The 23,158-nt window shown below is 49.4% G+C and overlaps 2 protein-coding genes and 2 long non-coding RNA genes across 5 annotated transcripts; 2 read left to right on the top strand and 2 right to left on the bottom strand.

The window, feature by feature from the left end:
* Positions 1-3,656: 3,656 nt before the first annotated feature.
* LOC137486458 (uncharacterized) lies at positions 3,657-7,941 on the bottom strand. Its single transcript, XR_011005740.1, has 2 exons — positions 7,574-7,941; positions 3,657-6,066 (listed from the first exon to the last, which is right to left on the bottom strand). It is a non-coding gene; the product is annotated as an uncharacterized lncRNA (long non-coding RNA).
* On the top strand, positions 4,491-10,920 carry LOC137486455 (keratin, type II cytoskeletal 6A-like). Its single transcript, XM_068211760.1, has 9 exons — positions 4,491-5,057; positions 5,615-5,829; positions 7,468-7,528; positions 8,149-8,244; positions 8,484-8,648; positions 9,033-9,158; positions 9,360-9,580; positions 9,874-9,908; positions 10,079-10,920. The coding sequence occupies exons 1-9, from the start codon at positions 4,491-4,493 to the stop codon at positions 10,348-10,350; spliced, it is 1,758 nt and encodes a 585-aa protein (XP_068067861.1). The 3' UTR covers positions 10,351-10,920.
* A 589-nt stretch (positions 10,921-11,509) lies between these two features.
* On the bottom strand, positions 11,510-17,084 carry LOC137486457 (uncharacterized). 2 transcript variants are annotated; one of them, XR_011005739.1, is made up of 4 exons: positions 16,669-17,084; positions 15,288-15,332; positions 14,797-14,909; positions 11,510-12,934 (listed from the first exon to the last, which is right to left on the bottom strand). It is a non-coding gene; the product is annotated as an uncharacterized lncRNA (long non-coding RNA). The 2 variants fall into 2 exon arrangements; XR_011005738.1 differs by lacking the exon at positions 16,669-17,084 and having other exon boundaries at positions 15,288-15,781.
* A 632-nt stretch (positions 17,085-17,716) lies between these two features.
* Positions 17,717-22,166, top strand: LOC137486456 (keratin, type II cytoskeletal 6A-like). The gene is made up of 9 exons (XM_068211761.1): positions 17,717-18,480; positions 19,292-19,506; positions 20,015-20,075; positions 20,269-20,364; positions 20,577-20,741; positions 20,920-21,045; positions 21,291-21,511; positions 21,750-21,781; positions 21,888-22,166. The coding sequence occupies exons 1-9, from the start codon at positions 17,986-17,988 to the stop codon at positions 22,082-22,084; spliced, it is 1,608 nt and encodes a 535-aa protein (XP_068067862.1). The 5' UTR covers positions 17,717-17,985; the 3' UTR covers positions 22,085-22,166.
* The last annotated feature ends 992 nt before the right edge of the window (positions 22,167-23,158 follow it).

Genomic DNA, 23,158 nt, shown 5'->3' with positions numbered 1-23,158 from the left:
TAGTGATGCGACTCCATGTTTCCCTTCCTCTCTGTATTTGGAACATGTCCATTAAAACCAGATGGTAATTTATTTGTTCTTTTTATTTATCTTTTTATTCTAAACCATAACCAGCAATACAAAATATTTTCATCCTTCCTCAGAATAAGCTGGAGGCGTATTTTCTTTACTTCCAGGGAAAAGCTTTGAAATTCTGATTAAATTATAATGAAACTCTTGAAATTGGTTGTCCCAAAATAAATTGAAGAATTGGAGAAAACTGGAGGAGGAAGAGGAGCAAGAGAAAGAGGGTGGAGGTTTATCCATAAGTGACAAGATAATTAATCACCATTCATTTCTTAACTTATTTGGGTTAATCCAAAATATTTTCTTCCATGGAAGGGAGGGGCAGCCAGGCAAAACCTCAGGATTCAATTTTTTCTTTCTTAAAAAGCCAGAGCAAACCCAAATGTCTGCAGGGCTCTTGGGGAGGCTTTATCTGGAAGATCGGGGCTGGGGATGGGTGCTGGAGCACAAAACAGATATTTGTTTTGGAGCACTGCTGCAGATATTTCAGTCAGTGATTGCAAAAGAAGAATAAAACAAAGAAAAAGTGGAGAAAAACCCTCAGCCAAACATTATTGCAAAGCCCTTATTGAATTTCAAAGGTTCAGATGTTTTGGTCTGCCCTGACCTTGCAACATCCTGGCCCTGCATAACTCCGGGCAGAACTCGGGAAGGAGCAGGAACATGGGAAGGAGCAGGAATAGACATGCCAGCGTGTCCTGGCAAGTTCAAAGGAGACGCTTCAGCAAAACCTTGCTCAAACCCAGGTGCATCAAAACACAGCAATATCTCATCCCCTTTGCCCAGGAAATCGAAGGAGCCTCAGTGAAAAACTAAATCCAGGGACAAAACCAGACTCGAGTCCCAGAATCCCACAACAGTTGGAATTGGAAGGGCCCTCTGGAGCTCATACAGTCCAAGCCCCTGCCAAGGCACAGACACCTGGAGCAGGTGACACTGGAGGGCATCCAGGTGGGCTTGGAATGTCTCCAGAGAGGGACAATCCATGCCCTCCCAGAGCAGCTCTTCCAGGACTCTGCCACCTCCATGGAAAGAAGTTCTTCCTCATGTTGGGGTGGAATTTCTTGTGTTCTGGTTTATGGCCATGATTTCTCCCTGCCCAGGGAGGTGGTAGAATCGCCATCCCTAAAGGCATCCAGGGAATGACTGGATGTGGCACACAGTGCTCTGGGCTGGTGGTGAGGTGGGGATCGGTCACAGATGGGACTCAATGATCCTAGAGGTCTTTTCCCACCTCAGGGATTCTGGGATCCTTGTCCTGTCAGTAGGCAACACTGAACAGTCTGACACCATCCTCTTTCCATCCCTTGGAGATGTTCACATGGATTGATGAGAGACCCTCTCAGATGAGATATTTTAATGGACATTTGTATATTCTTATGATTGTTGGGATCCTCTCTCAGTCCCCTCTTCGCCTGACTGACCACGCCCAGCTCCTGCCATTTCTCCTCATCAAAGAGATGCTCCAGACCTCTCATCACCTTTGTGGCTTCCACTGGACCCTCTCCAGGAGCTCCTTGTCCTTCTGGAACTGTAGAGTCCAGAGCAGAACACAACAGTCCAGACATGGCTCCACCAGGGCCAAGTAGAGGGGCAGGATCCCCTCGCTGGCCATACTTTTCCCAAGGTATCCCAGGATTCCATTGGGAATACGATTCCTTCTGATCATGAGCACTGCTGGCTAATTCTCAGCCTGTCATCCACCAAGACTCCTCAGTCTCTCCTGTCCAGAGGATGTTGCAAACAGGCCAAAAAACCAGTGAGGTTAAAAATAAACTCTGAGTCATCTCGATTTCTGATCTCGCCGAATTGCACGGGTTGGGTGCAAGGATTTAACACAGCTCATGACAGCCCAACCTTAACCATCCTGGAGAGTTTTTAACATCTTTTTTCCAGTCCCTTCTGAAAAAATGAGCAAATCAGAGCTCAGCGATAGCTGAGCTCCTGCAGACAGGAGCCCTGTTCCTTCTCCCCTTTCTCTGCAGTGCCCTCACCCCCCAGACAACCCCCCATGACATGCCCTGCCTCTCCACAGGGAACTGTCCCACCTGAGGGGCCAGCACGGCCCCCCTGCAGCCCTGAGCACCTTCAGTGGGACACTGCATGTGAGCAACACAAACCAAGAAAGGAAAAGTGTGAGGGACTGAGAGATTCTGAAAGAATTTTCCTTGTTTTGGTGTCTAAACCATCCTTTGCTTTGCTTTTCCAAATCCTTTGTAATATTCCACTTAATTGCCATTGTCTGCAGCAACAGGCTTTCCTAGAAGAGCTGGAGAAGTAATGATTCCCTTCCACATGAATCCTTTCCCTCTGCTTTAATTAAAACCTGTGCTCCTGTTCCCAGGTGTGACTTTGCATAAGCAATTTGGGAGTCAAAGGCAAGTTCCCTGCCTGGCCCCCGTCTGCAGGCTCCTGGCACAGTTGTGCCAGTTCACATGGGCAGGCATAGGAAAGCAAATCCCCATGGATCTGCCATGCTTGGAGCAGAGTTTATTTATTTTCAGTATCACTGTGCAATTTTCAGCACCCAGAGGTCTCATGGCTGAGGCTGCTGCTGCTGTGAAATCGGGGGCCGCTGGGTTTGGATGGAGCGAGGAGTGAAGTTTTCCCAGCAAAACGCTGCGTTTCCAGCAGGATATTCCCACATCTCCACTCCTGGGGTGAGAGCACCCTCTTGCTACAGCCCAGCCACCTCCCCGTCGTGGGAGGGATTTTGGATCAGCCCGTGTGGGGATCAGCTCCAATCGAGCCCGTGGTGACTCACTATCGGAACTGGGAGCACTCGGAGAAGATGGGACTTGGGAGCGCTGCTGTTTTCTGATTGCAAGAGACAAAACCCAACCAAATCAAACCCAACCCAACCAAACCCCTCCTGCTCAGGCTCTTTCAAGATCCCAGACAGAAAAAAAGCAGCGGTTGGAAACACAACAACACAAACAATCTCTGAGACACAGCCGATCTGTTTAAACGTCTCCTTTTGGATTAAGCCCCTGCACTTTTTGCTCATGTAGATGAACTTGGGATTTTTTTTGGTTGAGCTGCTCAGGGTCTCATCTCTTTGTCTTTCACTATTACTTCACCTGGCCACGGTGGGCAGCCCTGGCCAATGGGCAGAATCCAGCTCGCAAAAGTATTTGGGGATGTATTTTGAGTGGGAATAAGGGGATTTTTTTTCTCCTGTATCTTGTGTCCAGCTCTTCATGGACACAAGAGAAGGATCCCCAGCTCTCAAGCCTTTACACAACCCAGAATCATTGTGGGGGTTGAAAGTCCTGCACAAGGGTTCACCCAGAAGCAACATCAAGAGGCAAAAGCTATTTTTAAAAGTTTTTCCTTTTCCAACTGTGTGATCTCAGTGGAGAGAAGGAGGGGCTGAGAAGGAAAGTGGGTGAATTCCCCTCCACAGAACATCTTTTAGAGCCAGCAATGACGTGGAAACTGTTGGATAAATATAAGGGGTGGGGGGGGGGCGGGCGGAGGGAGGCAGAAAAAGTGATAAAAATACCACTTCAGACAGAGCTTTTGAACCCTGAGCCTGACAAGGAGGTACTACAGAACCACAATAATTTCAAGCAGCTTTTTAGTAGTGAAAGTCTCTATTAAGGAAAGTACTATTCAATATATTTTGACGTGGTTTTGGAAAAGGCATTTACTTGCTGTCTTTCAAAATTGTGTTAACTAATTCCTCAGTTTCCCCTGGAATGAGGGGAGATGACTTTTGGTAAGATCCCAGAAAATACTGCCATGACATAACTTCCATTCAGCTCATCTCCTCAAGCCCATGACCATTTAGATCCAGAAAAAAAAATCAATCTAACTTGAATATTAAAAAAAGAACACAATATCAGCACTGATCATTAAAACCACTTTCAGACCCAACTTTCCCAAGCCAACAACAGGACACGCATGGCCAGTCGCAGAGTTGGAAATCTTGGAAAAGTCCCTGTTTTTCTTGCCTGTGCAACATGCTAAACCTGAAAATGCAACTTGCAAAATCTTCGCTTTGCTCAAGCCAGCGAATCCTTGGCTCGCCTGAGGGAAAGCGGCTCCCAGGGTCTCGGGAATCATGTTGCATCCTGCCCTCAGCGCAGACCTCGTCCCATTCAATGCTAATTCCATGACTCAGAGCGGCGGCTTTGGTGGAGGTGGGAGCTCCCTCTCGCCGTTACTTTCCTGCCTGCAAACAATGCATTTTTCAGCGCCTTGCCGTAGCCGAGGTGTGTTTGACAAGGCAAGTTGCTGCAAGGCACGTCAAGTTCTGAATTCCCGTGCCAAGTTTTCCAAGCAGATAAAAGAGGAGGCTCCCAAGCTCTCCCATTACAGGGGTTTCTGTCTCCATTGCCCTCTGCTCTTTTCCTGCTGCGCAGTCTTTTTTTTTTTTGTTTTCCTCTCTCCTACTCTTTGTCTTCCCAACTGAACCAGCCATGAGCCGTATCTCTTTCAGATCATCTACTGGAGGGGGCATGAGGGGCTTTAGCTCAGGCTCTGCTATCGTAGGAGGTGGTGGTGGTGGGACCAGAAGCAGTTTTAGCTCTGTCTCTGTCTCCAGAGTTGGAGGAGGAAGAGCTGGAGGTGGAGGAGGCTTTGGAGCTGGTGGTGGCTTCGGCAGCAGGAGTCTCTATAACTTGGGTGGAAGCAAAAGAATTTCCTACAGCTCGGTCGGTGGAGGTCTACGGAGTGGAGCTGGGGGCGGATACGGCTTTGGTCTTGGCTATGGTGGCGGAGCAGGCGCTGGCTTTGGCTTAGGAGGAGCCGGTGGTGGTGGCTACGGGCTGGGAAGTGGATTTGGGCTGGGAGGGCCCGGATTCGGTGGCCGAGGTGGCCCCGGGTTCCCTGTTTGCCCACCTGGTGGCATCCACGAAGTGACTGTCAACCAGAGCCTCCTGGCACCCCTCAAGCTGGATATCGATCCGGAAATCCAGAAGGTGCGAACACAGGAGAGGGAGCAGATCAAGACCCTCAACAACAAATTTGCCTCCTTCATTGACAAGGTGAGAGTTTGGTCTGAACCGTCAAACCACGCATGCTATCAGTTGCCTCGGGAAAAAAAACTTCAGGAAGAAACTTCATTTGGATTCAGGGACTTGCCTGAACTGATCTGAGCCGACAAACAATGTGGGCTTGGCTGAAAACTAAGAACTGTTTTATATTTCCTCTTAGCAAGGATGAGTTTTTCAGCATCTTTTTATTATTGACCAAGTAATTTGCTCTCTTTGCTGTAAAAACAATCCTGGGTTGCATGAATCTTCTTTTACAATGGAATACAACCAGTTTAAACCAGTAAGGTGGGCTGAACATCTACTGGGGGGAGAAACATTAAAGTTGCAAGTACGGGTGTTTGGCCTGATTGAAACTCCTGAAAAAATCTTGCTAAACATCTCCAGAAGCTTCTAATACTTTTAAGAATCCAATGCCCTAAACTGGGACACTCCTAATGATTCCCTTCTGATTGTCCCAACATCTCTGGACCTTTTCTGTTGGGGATCCTGCCTTTTCGTGGCAGTTGTGAGGTTTTTCCACACATGTCCCTGGTTTTGTTTCTCCCCAGGTGCGCTTTTTGGAGCAGCAGAACAAGGTGCTGGAGACCAAGTGGACCCTCCTCCAAGAGCAGGGTCACACTGTCACCAGGAAGTCCCTGGAGCCCATTTTCGAAGCCTACATCAACAACCTCCGGCGGCAGCTTGACAGCCTGATGGGAGAGAGGGGCCGGCTGGACTCCGAGCTCCGGAGCATGCAGGACATGGTGGAAGACTTCAAGAACAAGTAAGGGATCCCGCTCTGGAGCGTGAGTTGTTCCAGCCAGGAAAATCTGGGCTGGTGGTCTTTCCTGCTGGTGCACATTTGGGGTTTGATCCAGATTCCGCTTCCCAGCATAAAACGTGTTCCCAGAATTACCCCTTGTTATTTTACATTTATCACAAGCAAGGTCAGTGTTTAGCACAGAATTCCTGGGGAACTGTTCCAGTACAACACAAGTCATAGTCTGATCCCTGGAGTCTCCTGAAATAATATACCAGGACACAGAAAAGTTAGTAAATTGCAAGGATAATAGGTAAAACCAGAATGAAATGCAGCCAATAAACTTCCAGCTCCAAAACCCCCCATTTCCCATTCTGTGAAGGAAATTCCAGCCTTTCTAGAGGGCCCAGGTGACCTGGGAGTGTTCTGGCTCACTCAGCTCCCACCACCTGGAAGATGATCAGCCCTTTGCCAAAAATTTCCCTGGGGAGGGAATTAACCCTCTGCTCAGGTGTGGGATCCAGTGGAGGGGGGATGGATCATTCTCAGGACACACCAGTTAGTACCTGCTGCCTGGAGGGGATTTTTTGGTGGGGGGGGGGGGTGATTTTTAGGTGAGACCATTGACTTTTATTTGGCTGAGAACAATATGTCCCTTCTTCAACTGATCCTGGCTGCAAATTTGAGAATCACACTGCAGGGCTGGAATATGTTAATATTAGGTAGTTAAGCATGGGAAGAGACAGATTTTTTGCGAGGGGAGCTGGGAAGACAACACTTAGATCAAACAGGAGGGACTGGCAGAGCTTCTGGTGTGGTTTTGGGTGCTTTTGAGGTCTTGAAATGTATTCTAGGCTTTTAGAAATACCGGTTTGGTCCAAAATAATCCATTCTACAGTATGGATTTCAGAGCTACCTCCTGGGAAAGAGAACACATTCTGTTTTAAGTCTAGAGTTTGTTCCCAGTCCACTGGTTAATTCCCACCTCTTCCGTTGTCCACTAAGAGATCTGGCTGCAGGTAAAACTCTGCCAGTATTGGTGAGAGGACTGGCATGAATCTGCCTTCGAAAGCCAGGTTTTGTCTCAAGAGCCTGCATGTTTTGTCTACTTTCTAGCTAAGCCCTGCCCTGATTATCTGATGAGAGAATGTTGCTCAGAGCCATAGAAAGTTCCACAGAACCACTGTCAGAGATGTAATGATCCTCTCTTGCACAACTATGGAGTTTTTTGTTTTAATTAAATGCTGCAGTGGGTTCTTCAGAGCCATTAGCATTATTATAATATCAAATATCAAATGATTGCTTTATTATACATTTGTAGGCATTGCAGTGCAGCTTTGTTGAAAGTCTTTTGCATAACTTTGCTCGGAGCGAAGGTCACCAGGAATGGCTGCTCCTGCTTCCTGACAAAACGGGCTCTGAATCTGCACATTTATGTATGAGCTTGACTTTATGGACAGTGATTAAAATATATTAATTTAACTAGGACTACTCACACCGTGCAGTCCCACAGTTCAAAGACAGCAATATTTGCTCTGCGTCTGCTCTGGATAAACATGTGGGAGTAGGGAATATATCCATGAGCCACAACTGATGATTTGGGAATGGGGTGCTCCCACCTCTTCATTCCATCCAACCCCCCGCACTCTTTTATCCCGGCAGATATGAAGATGAGATCAACCGGCGCACAGGTGCTGAGAACGAGTTCGTGGTCCTCAAAAAGGTGACTGGGTTGGGAATTATGGGCCAGGAAAGGGAATTAACTCACCTTGCAGAGTTCGAGCAAGACTTGGTGGGAGTTGGGGTCCTGCACCCTCATGGCTGGGTCAAGCTGGGAGATCAGCACACCCTAGGTTGGGTCCTCCTGAGGCCAGGAATGGACACAACCTTCTCTGTGCCAATAGAGCTGCCCTGTTTTCTGGTCTCTTGTGGCTCAGCTCAACTCAGTCTCCAGTCACATCCTTGTGAGTCAGAGCTTTGCCTTCTGCCCGAGAACCTGGTTCTGGCTCACAGTCAATGTCCATTACATTAAAAAAATACCTTGATCACGGGGGCATAGAAATGAGCCTAAGGAACTGCTGGCAGTGGCACAGGTTGCCCAGGGAAGCTGTGGCCGCCCCATCCTTGGAAGAGTCCAAGGCAATATGTATGGTCTGTGGAAGGTCTCTCTGCCCATGGCAGGGATGGGAATTGGATGAGCTTTCAGGTCCCTTCCAACCCAAATCATTCCATGGTTTCACAATTCTATGGATAATAGACCTGGAAGCAGACACAGCCCCGTTGGTGTCCTGAAGCCCCTTTGTGTTCTGGTTTCATCAGAAACCACTGGTATCTTCTCTTTAGGATGTGGATGGCGCCTACATGAACAAGGTTGAGCTCCAGGGCAAGGCTGATGCGCTGGCAGATGAAATCAACTTCCTGAGAGCTCTGTATGAGGCGGTGAGTGGTTCCTGGAGAGCATCCCCCAGCTCCTGCCCGTGGATCCCACACCCAGGGCTCTACAGGACCAGAGGAGAAGGTGGTCCCAGCCTTTGTAACTAAATAAGTTACAAAATGGTGACGGAGAAAGGGAAATGCAAGAAAACATCTTGGCAGGGAGGACTCCCAAATCACCTCATCTCTGTGGTTTCCACTGTTGATACCAGACCATTAACTTCCATTTTTTGCATCTTCTGCAGGAGTTGTCCCAGATGCAGCAGCAAGTGTCTGACACCTCCGTGGTTCTGTCCATGGACAACAACCGGAACCTGGACCTCAACAGCATCATCGCCGAGGTGAAGGCACAGTACGAGGACATTGCCAACCGGAGCCGCGCCGAGGCCGAGGCTTGGTATCAGAACAAGGTGGGTAACCAGGGTGACAGACTGATTTCTGTGGTCAGAAATGATCAGAAATTATTTCCCATCAGCTGAGGGGAGACAGGGATGAGATGTTCAAAAGTTTTGACTTTGGGCTCACAGAGTCACTGGCAGAACTGGCCTTAAACACTTCCCTTTCCAGGTTCTTGTAGGTGACAATGCCCAGGTCCCCTGTGCCATCAAGCACTGCCTTCCCAGCAGATATTGAGAGTTAAGGGCAAGTGCCATTATTCCATGGGCAGATTTCAGAGGAATCTTGTCCCCCACCCCTTAATCCTCATCCAGACCTGCACTTTGTCCCCTGAAGTCCCCTCATCTTTCCCTGAGCTCCAAGTGCTTACCAGTGCTCTCCTCCTTTCCCTGCACCAGTATGAGGAGCTCCAGGTCTCTGCTGGGAGACATGGGGATGACCTGAGGAACACCAAGATTGAGATTTCAGAGATCAACCGGATGGTCCAGAGGCTGCGGAATGAGATTGACAGCGTGAAGAAACAGGTAGGGGAGGGATGGTCCTGCAGAGCAGGAGGAGGTGAATGGGAGGTGATGGTGGTCAGGCACAGCAGGAGGAGCCAGGTCCCATCTGGAGCCCTCAGTGCCATCCTGGGAGCCACCAGCCAGTGTCTGCAACCCCCCAGCAAGACAGAGAGTGGTTTGGGGAGCCCGAATTAAACAACTGCTTGTTCCCCCCACTCCCAGTGTGCCAACCTCCAAGCAGCCATTGCTGAGGCTGAGGAGCGCGGGGAGATGGCCCTCAAGGATGCCAAGGCCAAGCTGACCGAGCTGGAGGATGCCCTGCAGAAAGCCAAGGCTGACCTGGCCCGACAGCTCCGGGAATACCAGGAGCTCATGAATGTCAAGCTGGCCCTGGACATCGAGATTGCGACCTACAGGAAGCTGCTGGAGGGAGAGGAGAGCAGGTGAGGACATGTGGAGCTGCTGTGTGCTGACCAAGGACCATCTCCTTGGGGTCAAACAGCTCTTCCCAAGGGGCTGGAGTACCAGGGCAGACAGACAGATGGTTGAAATTGTGAACTTTGTAGGCAAAGTTTTGTTTCTCCAGCTCTTGGCACCTGATACTGATAAAAATGAGCACTGCCACCTTTCACCTGTAACAGACATACCCCACCCTACTGAAGGCCATGCAGCCCTAATTAGATGGTCCCATGGACAAGGCTTTGGCACTATTGCTCACTTTCCCCTTTCCCAACAGGCTTGCTGGAGAAGGAGTCGGAGCTGTCAGTGTCTGTGAGTATCACCTCCCTTCCACCTCTTCTTATCCCCCTCCTTCCACCTCTTTGTATCTGTCTCCCTTCCACCTCTTCCCAGCCACCCCTCACCAAGGGGGTGACACTGCAGATCTCCCCACCTTGGGAGTCCAGCTGTGCCCTCACACGAGTGTTCCTGGTTCATTCCAGCCGTGGTCAGCAGCTCCAGCGGGATGGGCTACGGCGGCGGGAGCTGCCTGGGCCTGGGCGGGGGGCTCGGCATGGGCGGTGGCGGCGGCAGCAGCAGCTACACCATGAGCAGCAGCGGCTTTGGAGGCGGCAGTGGAGGCTTCTCCGGGGGGCTCAACTATGGCGGAGGCAGCTCCTTCAGCTCTGGGAGCAGCCGGGGCATCAGCTCCAGCACAGGAGGCAGTGTCAGGATCGTTTCCAAGACCACCACCAGCAAAAAGACCATCAGATAAGGCTGGCAAGCACGTGGCTGTTGGCAATTCCAGCCTCCTGCCCTGCAGATCATGGTGTAAATAGCTGCGCTAGAGCCTCTCCTTCCTCCGTCCTTCACCTCTGGGGCAGCAGGGGGGACCAGGACCCCTCTGTGAGAATCTGGTGCACCTTTGGCTGAAGCACAGGTTGTAACAGGTCACTGGCTAGGCATGGACCCCGTGGTGCCCCTCTGTCAGCAAGCCCTTGTTGTCTCCTCAAGGTCAGGCGTTTAAAGGAAATGGAAGCACTATGGAATAGAGACAGTCATTTTGTTCATCCCATTCCAAGGGTGAATCACAGCCTTGTGGAACCACGGTCTCAGGTCCTCAGCAGTGAAAACACCTCCAATAGGCTCTAAAAGCCTCTGCCCCCCAACACATGTTACAACCTCCAAAGGTTTTGTCTGCAATTCAAGGTTTCTTCCAGCCCCTTCTGTTTTCTCTGGCACTTGTGGGAAAGGTTTTTGCTTTGTGTGTATAAGATTTCTAACTACTTGTCCTCGTGGCTGCAGCCTCCTCACTTCCCTGCCTAACCTACTGTAAGGTCCAATAAAAGAGCATTTGTCATTTTTAAACTCTGCTGGGTTTTGGCTTTTTTTCCCTCCTCCTGCTGTGGGTGTTGGTCTGTGCCATGTCCCTGCTGCACCGGGGACACGCCGAGGGCAGTTCCTGAGACAGGATTGGCTCCTTGAGGAAACAAAACTCACTCTTAGGACTTGGGCTCCAGGACAAGTCAGGGCAAATGGAAAGGAGAGTGAGATGAGCAACCTGGTCTATGGAAGGTGCCCCTGCCCATGGCATGTGGGTGGAACTGGATAGGCTTTAAGGTCCCTTCCAACCCAAACTATTCCATGATTCTATGGATGGAGAACTGAGGCACAGGAAGGAAAAGCTGCCTCAGAACAGAGCCATAAAGCTGGATGAAGCCCACTGCGGTGGTTACCTACAAAGTTACCCTTTCTGCCTGTCACTGCAGGAGGAAGTGCAGGGAAGTGGGGAAAAGGAAGATGATTCCCAAAGGTTTATTTCGGATTCATGGTCTGGCTCATGCAGGGCATGGCTCAGCCATTAGTTTTACAAGCGGGAGTAAATCAGAGGAGCCAATCTCTGGCATCAGCACCATGGCGAAGACACAGCAAGATTGGCACACAGCAGGAAGGGCTTGGAGCAGGTGGGCATTGCCCTGGCTGGGAAGAGCAGCTGCAAAGGCAGGCACAGGGCAAGGCACCCAAAATCTGCACATACATGGTTTGCACACTGAGGTTTCTCTGGGATGTGCAAATATCCCATGAAACATCCTGGCTGCTCCTCTACAAGGGTAATTTCAGGGCCTCAGGTTTATTTGGAGTGAACCCAAGGTCTTCCAAAGTGCCCACAGCACTTCAGTCTCCCAATTCCCACCCAGCCACCGGGAGGTTTCCATGACCTGCCTGGCTGTGGGGGGTTTCAGCTGAGATCTTATACCAACCCTGGGCTCCCTCCTGTGGCTCCACAGACATCTCCTGATCCCGCTTCCTGCCAGTGCCAGGTGTGGATCCCAGCAGGAATGGGGCAGCACCAAGCAAGGTGGGAATCCAGCCCCAGTGGCAGGACAAGGACCATGGGCAAGGAAAGAGCAGGGCACAAGGAGGGCAGATGAAAAAGGACCTACAGCCCTTTGGGAATGCTGGTCCCAAAAGGAGATGATCAGTGCCCATCAACCCATCCCTCAAGCCCTGCAACCTCCACCCAGGGGGGGAGAAGAGAGGGGGTGTAAGCCAGGTCTGCTAGAAAAAGCCCCTCGTGCAACATTCCAGAGCAGCTTTCCAGGGAAAACCCTCCCACACCAACAGGATCCCCTTGTCCATCACCTGGTGCAGGTGTGAGTGTCCTGGCCAAGCCAGCCAAGCATCTCCAGCAGGTGGGGACCCAGAGCAGGGAAAGGGATGGTCCCGCCCAATGGTCCTATGGTGGGATGAACATCCCGAGGCTCCACTCCAGCACCTGGGAAGGGCCATGGAACAATGTCTTGGAAAAGCTGGGACAGCCCATTTGCACCACAGGAGGTTTTATGGTGAGTGAATGGTTGGGCTCCATTAACTGAAGAGTTTTACCCACTTTTCAAGCATCTGGCCTTGTTCCTTAGACTGATTTGAGGGAATGGGGACAAGCTCCAGAGCTGAGGTGGTGATTGGAGGCAGAGCAGCCCAATTTGTTGGGTTTTATCATTGAAAATGCTACATTTGGATGGTTTCTGGTTTTTAACACAAGTTGCACAACACATTGGACCATCGGCCACATCAACACATGGGTCTACCACCAATGAACCCCCCCTGAAACATCTTTGTCAAATCCTTACCCAGCCCCATGGCACCAGGACAGCTCCCGAGCCTCTGTCAGCCAGTACTGGGTCTGTCTCCTGCACTCTGAGGGTGAGGATGCAACCAAAAAAGCCCTGAGCACCTCTGTGTGTTTTCTGTTTCCAGTGAAGTGTTCTAAGAGCCCATCCTGGCACAACTTCCTTGTGAATTTGCAGAGCAGATGCAAAAAGCTGTATTCAAATTCTATCTTCCTGATTTGCAGAGACCTGAAAAATCTGACACACTCAAGTCAAACGTGACACGTGATTTTAGCTGCCACCAAAACACTGGGTGAAACATTTTCTGAAACCCAACATTTAATTTCAGCATTTCCTATGGGAATGATCCTGTCCCAAAACACTGAACCAACTCCCCTTAACAATTCCAAAATGAAACTTTGCAGCTTTTTTGACTCAAAAGCAGAATTTCCATCACAGAAAATTATTTTAATTTGCAAATTGTTTATTTGCACATGCTGCAAATGAAACAAGACATGGAATGCCTGCAGGGAAGGCAACACAGGATGCAGCAAATCCAGAATGGAACAATATTCCCAGCTGCCATCTGCTCAGTTGGAGCAATATCCTGCTGCCCAAAGCAGTTGGAGGTCAGGAATGGAATCAATACCTCGGGACAGCTGAGTGGTAAATAAACACGAGGCCCCCTGGAATCACTGCCCTGTGATTCGATCCACTTTACAGGACACATGGATAATCCTTGTTTGTCTTCCCAGCTCCTTGTGCTGATCCAGGTTTGGTTTAACCGTGAGAAATTAAACTCCACACCAGCACTGTGGATCTTCAGAAGGAAAACCAAGCCAGGAGCAGGATGGGGCTGAGAGATGTGGAATGTGCACAGAGCTTGCCAAAACTGTGGGACTGTCCAGCAATACCATTTCCAGGGCTCTGTTTTCTTTACTGAGAGAAAAGACATGCCCCTGGGCCAGGAGAAAGGATAGGATAGGATAGGATAGGATAGGATAGGATAGGATAGGATAGGATAGGATAGGATAGGATAGGACAAATACCCTGTGACCACTGTCAGCCTTTGGAGTTCATGTTTTCATGCAGGATCTCAGCCCCAGCAGCCCAGCCCAGGGCAGGGGAATTTCCAAAGGCATTACAAGGAGATGTGGAGGATCCAGGTTCCTTCGGGTGGCACCAGCCAGGCACCAGAACAGGATAAAGGAGGTACCAGCCCCCTCCAAAAGTCTGAGGGTCCTTCGAGATGCAGCCCAGGGAGAACAAGCCCTCCCAGGCGTGTGCCAGGCAGCAGTGATGGAGCTGAAGTTCTTTGCAAAGCCTGGAGTGCACCCAGAGTCTCTGTGCTGGCACAGAAAACAATTATCTGGGGAAAGCAGGTCACACCTACACTTCAAAGTCACCCAGGAGTTGGAGCTGACTGGCCTCCAGATACTGCTGGGAACAGGCTCAAAGGACCCAGCACAGGGCAACACCTATGGGAAAACTTCTGAGGAGCTCGTCCTAATTCATCCCTTCGGGAAATAGGATTCATGGACACTCGCCTCTCACCCGGGAGGTCTTAGAGGGGCCCGGCCCCACAGCACAGGGATGCTGTGAGTTCAGTGGTCTCCTGTGGAAAAACCTCTGTCTTGCTGGGCTTCATTAATGTGGGATGAAATAGTAAATTACGCCCAAAATGAGTCGGGTTTGAATTTAGCTTGGAAGCCCAAGTTTAACCCAAAGGCTTTAATTTAAGAAATTAACCTAAATTACAGCCTTGACTTTGCTGATCATTAAACTGAGATTAGGTAGCACAGGTGAACCTATGCAAGGTACTTTGACATGCTCTTGTTTTACAAATATGGTTATTTTTGCAAACAAAACACAGAGAGGAGCATCCAAAAATTTCTGCCTGAGAAGTTGCATCAGATGAAGCATTCTGAGGTGGATTCTGGATAGGAGCAGTAGAGTAGAGGGATGGAGAGGAGGTGATGAAAAGCTGTTGGAGACATCCCTGTTCACTAAACCACAGGAAAATGGCTCCAATTTCTCACTAAAGGGGCTGGAGTTGCATTATTTGCCCTGACAGAGGCAGAACTCCCTAATCTCAAAGGAGAAGTTTTTACCTTGACAGCAGCATGGTGCAGATGCAAATTCAGCCAAGACTTTACTTACAGGTTTACAGTGTTTGTAAAGTGTTCTTCTGCCTCTCGCTCTTGGCTTCCAGCGACTGCTCATCCTGGTGGAAAGAAACAAGGAGGGGGAGGGAAGGGAGCTCCAGAACTTTCCCAGCCTCTCTCGCACCGGAGGGACTCTGGCCCAGAGAGACCTGCCCAGACACAGCTCCTGAGGTGGGATCTGGAGGAAAAGCTCCTGAGCAGTGGGTGAGCTCCAGCACCATCCTCTGGAACCTCTGTATCAGGAGGTCCCTGCACCAGAGCAGCAAATCCATTCCATGTCTGGAGCTGCAGGAGCATGGGAGACACACCCCCAGGAGCTACCTGGAAACCCAGAGTTTCATCAACAGAGCAGGGTGGGGACCCCCTTTTCCATCAGCCTATACCCCAAACCTGTAGCTACAGCTCCTTGTGCTCCCAGTTCTGCCTTTTCTAATTACCTCTGAAATTCCTTCCGGATGAGTGACGACCACATCACCTCCACCCTGGCAGAACATGGAATGGAAAGAAATTAATTCCTTCTCAGTTGCTTGGAGGAGCTGCATTATTACTACTGTTATTAACCATGGGCTCCAACGCACTCAGTGGATTCCTTAGCCAAAAAAAGACAAGTTTCAGATGCAAAGGGAGCCTGAGGGGAAAAAGGAAAGCACTGACACATCCCACTGGGAGAACTGGGGGAGCTCTGCCCTGCACACTCAGACTCCCCACATTGTGAATCTTCCAGGGGAGGGATGATCTGCCCTTTGGTGCTGATCTGCACTGGAAAAATTGGAATAAAATTCCTTTCAGGTACTCAGAGCTAGGGGAGATGGAGAGAGCTGAGAGAGTATTCCCAAAGGAACCATGGGCTGACAACTTCCAGCTTGTTTGGAATATTTTATGGTCATGGAGTAGTTTGGGTGGGAATGGACTTTAAAGCCCATCCCATCCCTTCCATGGGCAGGGATACCTTCCACTATCCCAGCCTGCTCCAGCCTGGCCTTGGACACTTCTAGGGAAGTGGCAGCCACAGCTTCTCTGGACAACCTGTGCTAGGGCCTCGTCACACTCACAGGGAGGAATTTCTTCCCAATATCCAGCCTAATTTCCCCCTCTTTCAGTTGGAAATCTTTCTTCCTGGGACTGGAATCCAGCATGTGGGAATGAACCTCATAACCTCAAGTCTTGGTATCTGTGTGCTGGTGGGCAAAGCCCCCAGACTGTTCAATAATCCTTTCAAAAATGCCCTTTGGACACAGACTTTGCTTCCAATCTGTTTGCGTCCGGCTCCCAGGGTGCAGAGTCAGACCCAGTGACATGGCCTCACTGTACAAAACCTGCAGGATTCAGCCCTTCCTTGCGATAAAATCTCAGTCTGGCAATAAACACAAAACCAATCTGACAAACCGTGCCCAAGAATAACATTGAATTTAAAACCTCCATTGCAAACATCGCCTCTCAGACAGTTGGGAAACAACAGGGACACAAAAAAATTCTTGCAGTTTCCTCACTTGGATACATCCAGGCAGGGGCAGATGGAAGCACAACTGCCTCCACCATGGTGATTCCTCATTTTTCCATTGATTCCTCATTATGCCATTCTTCCTTTGCTGCAGCAGCAGCTGCTCTGGCCTGCAGCCAGCACAAGGGGAAGCTGCTCAAGAGTATACATTTACAATTTCAGCCTTTTGTATAAATAAATTAAATACAAATTCTATTTTCCTGAACAACACAAAATACCACAAGCACTTTTTGTTCCTCAAAATGAATTATTTTTTACTTTTTTATCTTTTATTTTTACTCAAACCACCTGTTAAATGCAAAGGGCTGTGCTGGTACCTGTGGTGGGAAAGACACAGGATGTCCTAGAGGGTCCTGTGGTTCTGGGCAGAGGGAATCCTGCGCTTTTCAGTGGATTTCAGCAGGCAGGATCACACTTCCAGATGTGCTGAAAGAGCTGATTAAATCCTTGGGAAATGACATTGTGTTTATTAAGTGTGCATTGGGAACAGCCCCGGAGCGTTCCGTTTCCACAGAGCCAGTGGAGTCAAAGCAGTTGCCATTCCCACAATCTTTCCTCCCATGTATATATTTCTGAGTTGTTTGCTTGTTTGTTTTCATCCTGCTAAAATAAAATCCAAACCCTCAAACCTGAGGTGGCAGCACATGTTTGTGACACGTGGCAGCTCAGTGGCAGCTGGCAAAATCCACACAGGAACAAAAAGATCTTGTCAAAATATTCCATTTTTAATTCATGTAATTATAATTTTTAAGACAGTGGAATAAGCCTGGAAAAGCAGGATTTCCAGAGGGACCTGAGCTTTTTAGGGATGGGAGCAGAACTACTTCGATTCTATCACTCTCACGATTTCTGTGGTGGCTCAGAGGGGACCATGTGGCCCATGGAATCACAGGATGGTTTGGATGGGAAAAGACCTTAAGGGTCATCTACTCCTATGGACAGGGACACCTTCCATAGACCAGGTGGCTCCAAATTCCATCTGACCCAGCCTTGGACACTTCCAGGGAGGGGGACTCCACAGCTTCTCTGGGCAAATTTCACAAGAATCTTATTACAAAGATATCCCAAAACCCCAGGATAAAACAGTTGACTGCAGGGCTGGCTGTGGAACTGGCACCGGTCCCACTCCTAAAGCACAAGGATTTAAACTTTCCCAATCCCTGCTTGTGAACAAAAGGGGCAAAAGCAATCCCGAGGGATGAAGTTTTCCAATGACAGAGCTGTTGAGTGACAGGCACTTGAGCGGTGTTTTGCTGCCAGTGCCCAGCGTGACTCATCAGCACTTTCCAGCTTTGAAATGGGGACGAGTCTGGCTGTCTACAAAGACCGGCGACAGTTATTCCCAAACAATTCCCTGTTGCTGAGAACCTGGGCTGTATTATTTCAGCAGGGCGTGTGTGCAGAGTGAGTTCACTCTCCAGAATGCTGTTGGACATGCCAAGCCTAATTCATCAGAAAGATGATCCACCTCATCCAACCCATCCCAGGCTCATACATGCATAAAAGGGCTCTCCCTAGCCCTTGCAGAGCACAGGTTCACCTCTCTCCTTTCCCTCCTACTCCTTGCTCCAGGCCAGCACCTTTGCTCCTTTATTCTAGCTGCAGCATCCACCCTAATCCAAAAATCCCCAGCAATGTCTCGCCAGTCCACCGTGAGGATTCAGAGGGGGAGAAGTGGCTTCAGCGCTGCATCGGCCATGGTCCCCAACACGTGCCGCACCAGCTTCAGCTCCTGCTCCGTCACCCGCCTGGGCAGCTGCAATGCTGGCAGTGGCTTTGCCAGGGTCGGGGGGGGCTTTGGAAGCAAAAGCCTCTACAACGTTGGTGGCTGCAAGAAGATCTCTGTGGCTGGAAGGGGTGGCAGCTTCTATGGCTCAGCAGGGTTTGGTGGCGGCGCCGGGAGTGTGTACGGGGGCGGCTTTGGTGTTCCAGCTAACCTTGGCTATGGATACGGGGCCTTTGGGGGTGGCCCTGGATTCCCAGCTGGGGGCATCCATGAAGTCTCCATCAATCAGAGCCTTCTGAAACCGCTCAACTTGGAGATTGACCCTAACATCCAAAGGATCCGAAAAGAGGAGAAGGAACAAATCAAAACCCTCAACAACAAATTCGCCTCCTTCATTGACAAGGTGAGCTTTCCTAAATATCTGATTTTTTTGACAGGGACACTTTTCTTTTCTGCTTGATGAGGACAAAAGCTGATCAAGGAGGAATAGAAGTGAGGAATAAGACTGGAAGATGCCCTGGAAGCTCCAGGGAATGGCACCTGTTCCATAGCGGTTGCCATGAATTAATCATTCAGTGTTTGAGTTCCTCCTCTTTTGCTGCTCCACATCTCACAGGCAGTGGGGAAAGAAATCTCCAGAGGAGAATCCCACCCTTCTGGAGACTTTAGGCTGAGCATTTCAGGAGCCTTGGGAACAGCTTTGTAAATGATCAAATGAATTCCAGAAACCCACCTAATCTGTCTGTCCACCACATTTCACTGATGTACAAGAACATCTGCTCAGCTCTGCTCTGGTCAAGCTGCTCCTCTGTGGTTTCAAGGAAAAGGCTGCAATATTTTGGACATTTAGTGGGGTAGGGGAGCTCTACAGAAGGGAAGGAGAAGCAGCACCTTAACAATGTTATTTTAATTAAAGACCAAGCCCTGCTTTGCTCCTTATGTGATTTTACTCACATTTTTCACACAAAATCCCTATACCTGGTCTCAATTTATACAATGAACGGGAAGCCAGAAAATCAAGGGTTGTTCCAGAGTTTCTAACACTGAACAGGGTCCCTGCAATCAAATCTCCCAACAGATGAGAATTTGGCTCTGAAAACCAGCTGGAAGGAGCATTTTACCCTCTCATCCAGTTCTGAGACCCTCTCATTTGCAGGGAAATTCTCCCCAGTCTCTGTTCTTTCAAAGCCCCTTCAGGATATTTCTCCTTCCAGGTCCGATTCCTTGAGCAACAAAACAAAGTGCTGGAAACCAAGTGGAGTTTGCTGCAGGAGCAGGGAATGAAAACAGTGAGGAACAACCTGGAGCCGCTTTTCGAGACCTACATCAACAACCTGCGGGTGCAGCTGAACTCACTGCTGAGCGACAAGGGGAGGCTGGAGGGAGAACTCGTCAACACCCAGTACCTGGTCGAGGACTTCAAGAAGAAGTAAGTCTTGAGCTAATGCTCTACTCACCTCAGCAGGTGCAGCCTTTCTCCTCTCAACATCCTTAAACCAACTGGGGGATCCAGGAGAGTCTGGGATCCTGGAATACCTGGCAATAACATTTTCTCAAAGAGAAATTTTCTCAGTAACGGAGTAACAGACCTCAGTACGCCAACATTTAGGGAATAATTTGGAGCATGATCAAAGACTTATTAACTAAATTACCTACTAAGAGGGAAAAATTACACAGTAGGTCTGAAAGTTTCAGAGCAGCACATTTCATTTGCTTAAAACAGCAGAAGGAGAATGACTAATGGCCAGAAATAAGTAAAAAATAATGGATTTGTTCGAATTGTTTTGATGTACTTGTTTTGACTGGTTCAGCTCCTGGTCTCTCATTGAGGGAAAAGAGCATTGTATGCAAAATGCTCTGAAGGAAATTCATTCCAGCAAACTCAAATCTTTCTGTTACCTGCCCAAACAAAAACTCCCTGTGCCATCCTCCTTTAGGTATGAAGATGAGATCAACAGAAGGACCATCGCAGAGAACGAATTTGTGACACTCAAGAAGGTGAGAGCAAATTCCAGGGCACTGTGGGACGGCTCATTGTAGAGCTCTGATCACCCACTCAGTCACAAATCCATCCATTACAATTCCAACCCCTTCAGTTTTATTATGGTTTCTTCCCTGGACTGTTATCACAACGCATGTTCCCGATTTACTGATAGGGGTGTAAACCACCCAAGAATCTCTCATCCCCCAGGACGTAGATGCTTCCTACATGAACAAGGTGGAACTCCAAGCCAGGGCAGATGCGCTGAGTGAAGAAATTAATTTCCTGAGAGCACTGTACGAAGCAGTGAGTACAACCAGCTCCAAAACATCCCAGCCCTCAGTGAAGAGCTTCTCTCCCTCCGGGAGATGCTAAATCCTTCCCCTCTGTTGAGTTGCACCAACACCTGAGCTGTTCAGATAACGATCTGTAACAGCCTCTCCCAGGTCTGCAGCTCACCTGGAAGGGTGAAAAGGCATCTCCCAAGGGGATTACCTCATTCCCTGTGCTCTTTGCAGGAGCTGTCCCAGATGCAGACCCAGATCTCTGACACATCTGTGGTTCTCACCATGGACAACAACCGGAACCTGGACCTGGACAGCATCATCTCTGAGGTCAAGGCACAGTATGAGGACATCGCCAACCGGAGCCGTGCTGAGGCCGAGTCCTGGTACCAGACCAAGGTGAAGGATCTGGGGTTTCCATGCTCTTATCTTCATATCTTGTCTGGAACAGATAAAGACCGATTCTTCCAAGAAAACCTTCCCAGCTGTTGATCTGGGCTTGAGGAGGGAGTCTCAGGCTCCTGGCAACTCCAAAAATGGTGGATTTTCCTTTGACTGGTTGTTCTCTCTGTGACAGTATGAGGAGCTGCAGGCCACGGCTGGCAGGCATGGGGACGACCTCCGGAACACCAAGCAGGAGATCTCAGAGCTCAACCGCCACGTCCAGCGGCTCCGATCTGAGATTGACAGCGTGAAAAAACAGGTAAAGGACAGCAAACTCCACTTTTAACCAATTTATTTAGCCCCAGAATTGCAAGGGAGAGGAAGGAAAAGGTTGGAGTAACATGAGCAGTCCTGCTCAGTTTGACCCTTTTTCATTCAAAAAGAAAACTGTCACTAAAACTGGTGGAACTGAGGGTTCTGGGAGAAAACCTTGTGATTGCAGGGGAGGTAAGGAACAACCTGGGTCTGGGGTGGGGATTTTGAGCAGAGCTTTGTGTTCCACAGTGTGCAAACCTGAAAGCTGCCATTGCCGATGCTGAGGAGCGCGGGGAGCTGACCCTCAAGGATGCCAAGGCCAAACTGGCTGAGCTGGAGGATGCTCTGCAACAGGCCAAGGCTGACCTGGCCCGGCAGCTCCGAGAGTACCAGGAGCTCATGAACGTCAAGCTGGCCCTGGACATTGAGATTGCAACCTACAGGAAGCTGCTGGAGGGCGAGGAGTGCAGGTGGGTGGGAAACATCCAGCCCTGGGGCTGGGGATGGCATAGGAGAAGCTCAGCATTTCTGGAATGCTAAACAGGGGTCACAGAGTGGGGAGATTATCCCAAATAATGGAAATAACAAAAATCCATTAATTATGCTGTGATTTTATTTTGCTCCCCAAAGGCCTCTGGGAAATGTATCTTATTGTTCCCCCATAATATCAACAGACTTCTAATCCTCTTGTGCTCTATCCCTGAACAGGCTGGCTGGAGATGGGGTCCCAGTGAATATCTGTAAGTCTCTAAAATATAAGAATTGCCTTATTTAAACATTACTGTGCCTCTACACCAAGAAACCAATGACCAGAGATACTGAAACATTTCCTTCTCCTCCTTGCAGCCGTCACCAGAACAACAGTGGGAACTGGATACGGAGGAGGGAGCAACCTCAGCGTGGGAGGGGGGATCTGCAATCTGGGGAACAGCTTCAACTGTGGGAGCGTTCCCGGGGTGAGCAGCACCACCCTTGGAGCTGGCAGCAGCTCCAGCATGAAGTTTGTCTCCAGCTCCTCCACCAGAAGAAGTTACAGGAGCTAAAATTCTCCTTCCAGTCACCGCCACGCACCATAAAACACCAAAACTGGTCCTTTACTGGAGCGTGGCGGGGTGAGCACAACCAGGGCCACCTGCACCCCAAGTCCTGTCCCACAGGAGCCTTACTTTAGGAACTCTCTCTCAGCTGTGTTGTCTTGCACACATCCTGTTGGGCTCAGCCCTGGAACCTGAGTCTCACTGGGTTAAATTTGCAGCTCGCTTGCTCCAGCTCAGCAATTTTTTGGCCGGATTTTGTATATAAAATATGTCCCATGACTGTTTGTCTCTCTTCACTTTCTGGAGTTTGTCTAATAAAAATGCACATGTAATTTATTCTATTTTGTAGTCCTTTTAATTAAAGAGGTGCAAGAGCAAATGCAAACACAGGTAACAAGAATTTTCCCTCAGGCCCTGACCAGTTAAAGACTGAGATTTTTGCTCCTCACTCAGATTTACTGAATTTCCCTGTCAGCAACCAGAACACCCCAGCCCAGCAGAACCTCAGAGGGAGGTTTGGTGTTGATTTCGACATTCCCTCCCCACTGTGCAGGGAAAACACCTGGAAGCCAAACACCAGGACACGCCAAGGCAGGAGTCAGGCACAGGGGAAAAGGTCTGAGCTTCATTTACTTCCAGCTCCCAGCCCATCGAGCATCCAAGAGCCTGGATCCTGAGGGTGGGATCCCAGTGCCAGGTGTGTGATGTACTTGCACAAACCTCAAACAAGAGGGAATTAATTCCCAAAGGAGCCAGAGCAACCCCCTGGCTTGTTCAGGTGAATCATCCATCCCAAACCCCTGGTGTCACCCACGCCTTGGGGCCAGCAATGCCAACATCTGCCTGAGCAGGCTGAGAGCCCTCCCTGGCTCAGGGTCCTGGTGCTGATGTTCCATCTCCTCTAAGCACACAGAGGGGCAAGATCAGGTCCATCCTCTGGTCAGTAAGAATCATGAACCAGATATGGTCCTACACTGAATTAAATGTCACTAATCCAGTAGCTATTAAAAAAAAAAAAAAAAGGATTTATTTCACTGTTGAAAAGTGAAAGTCTTCAAGATCCAGTGTTTCTTCAGGTTC

The sequence above is a fragment of the Anomalospiza imberbis genome, chromosome 22 (assembly GCF_031753505.1).
Source record: "Anomalospiza imberbis isolate Cuckoo-Finch-1a 21T00152 chromosome 22, ASM3175350v1, whole genome shotgun sequence".
Classification (NCBI taxonomy): Eukaryota; Metazoa; Chordata; class Aves; order Passeriformes; family Viduidae; genus Anomalospiza; species Anomalospiza imberbis.
Note: the sequence above shows the minus strand (reverse complement) of the source record. Positions and strands in the feature narration are given on the sequence as shown.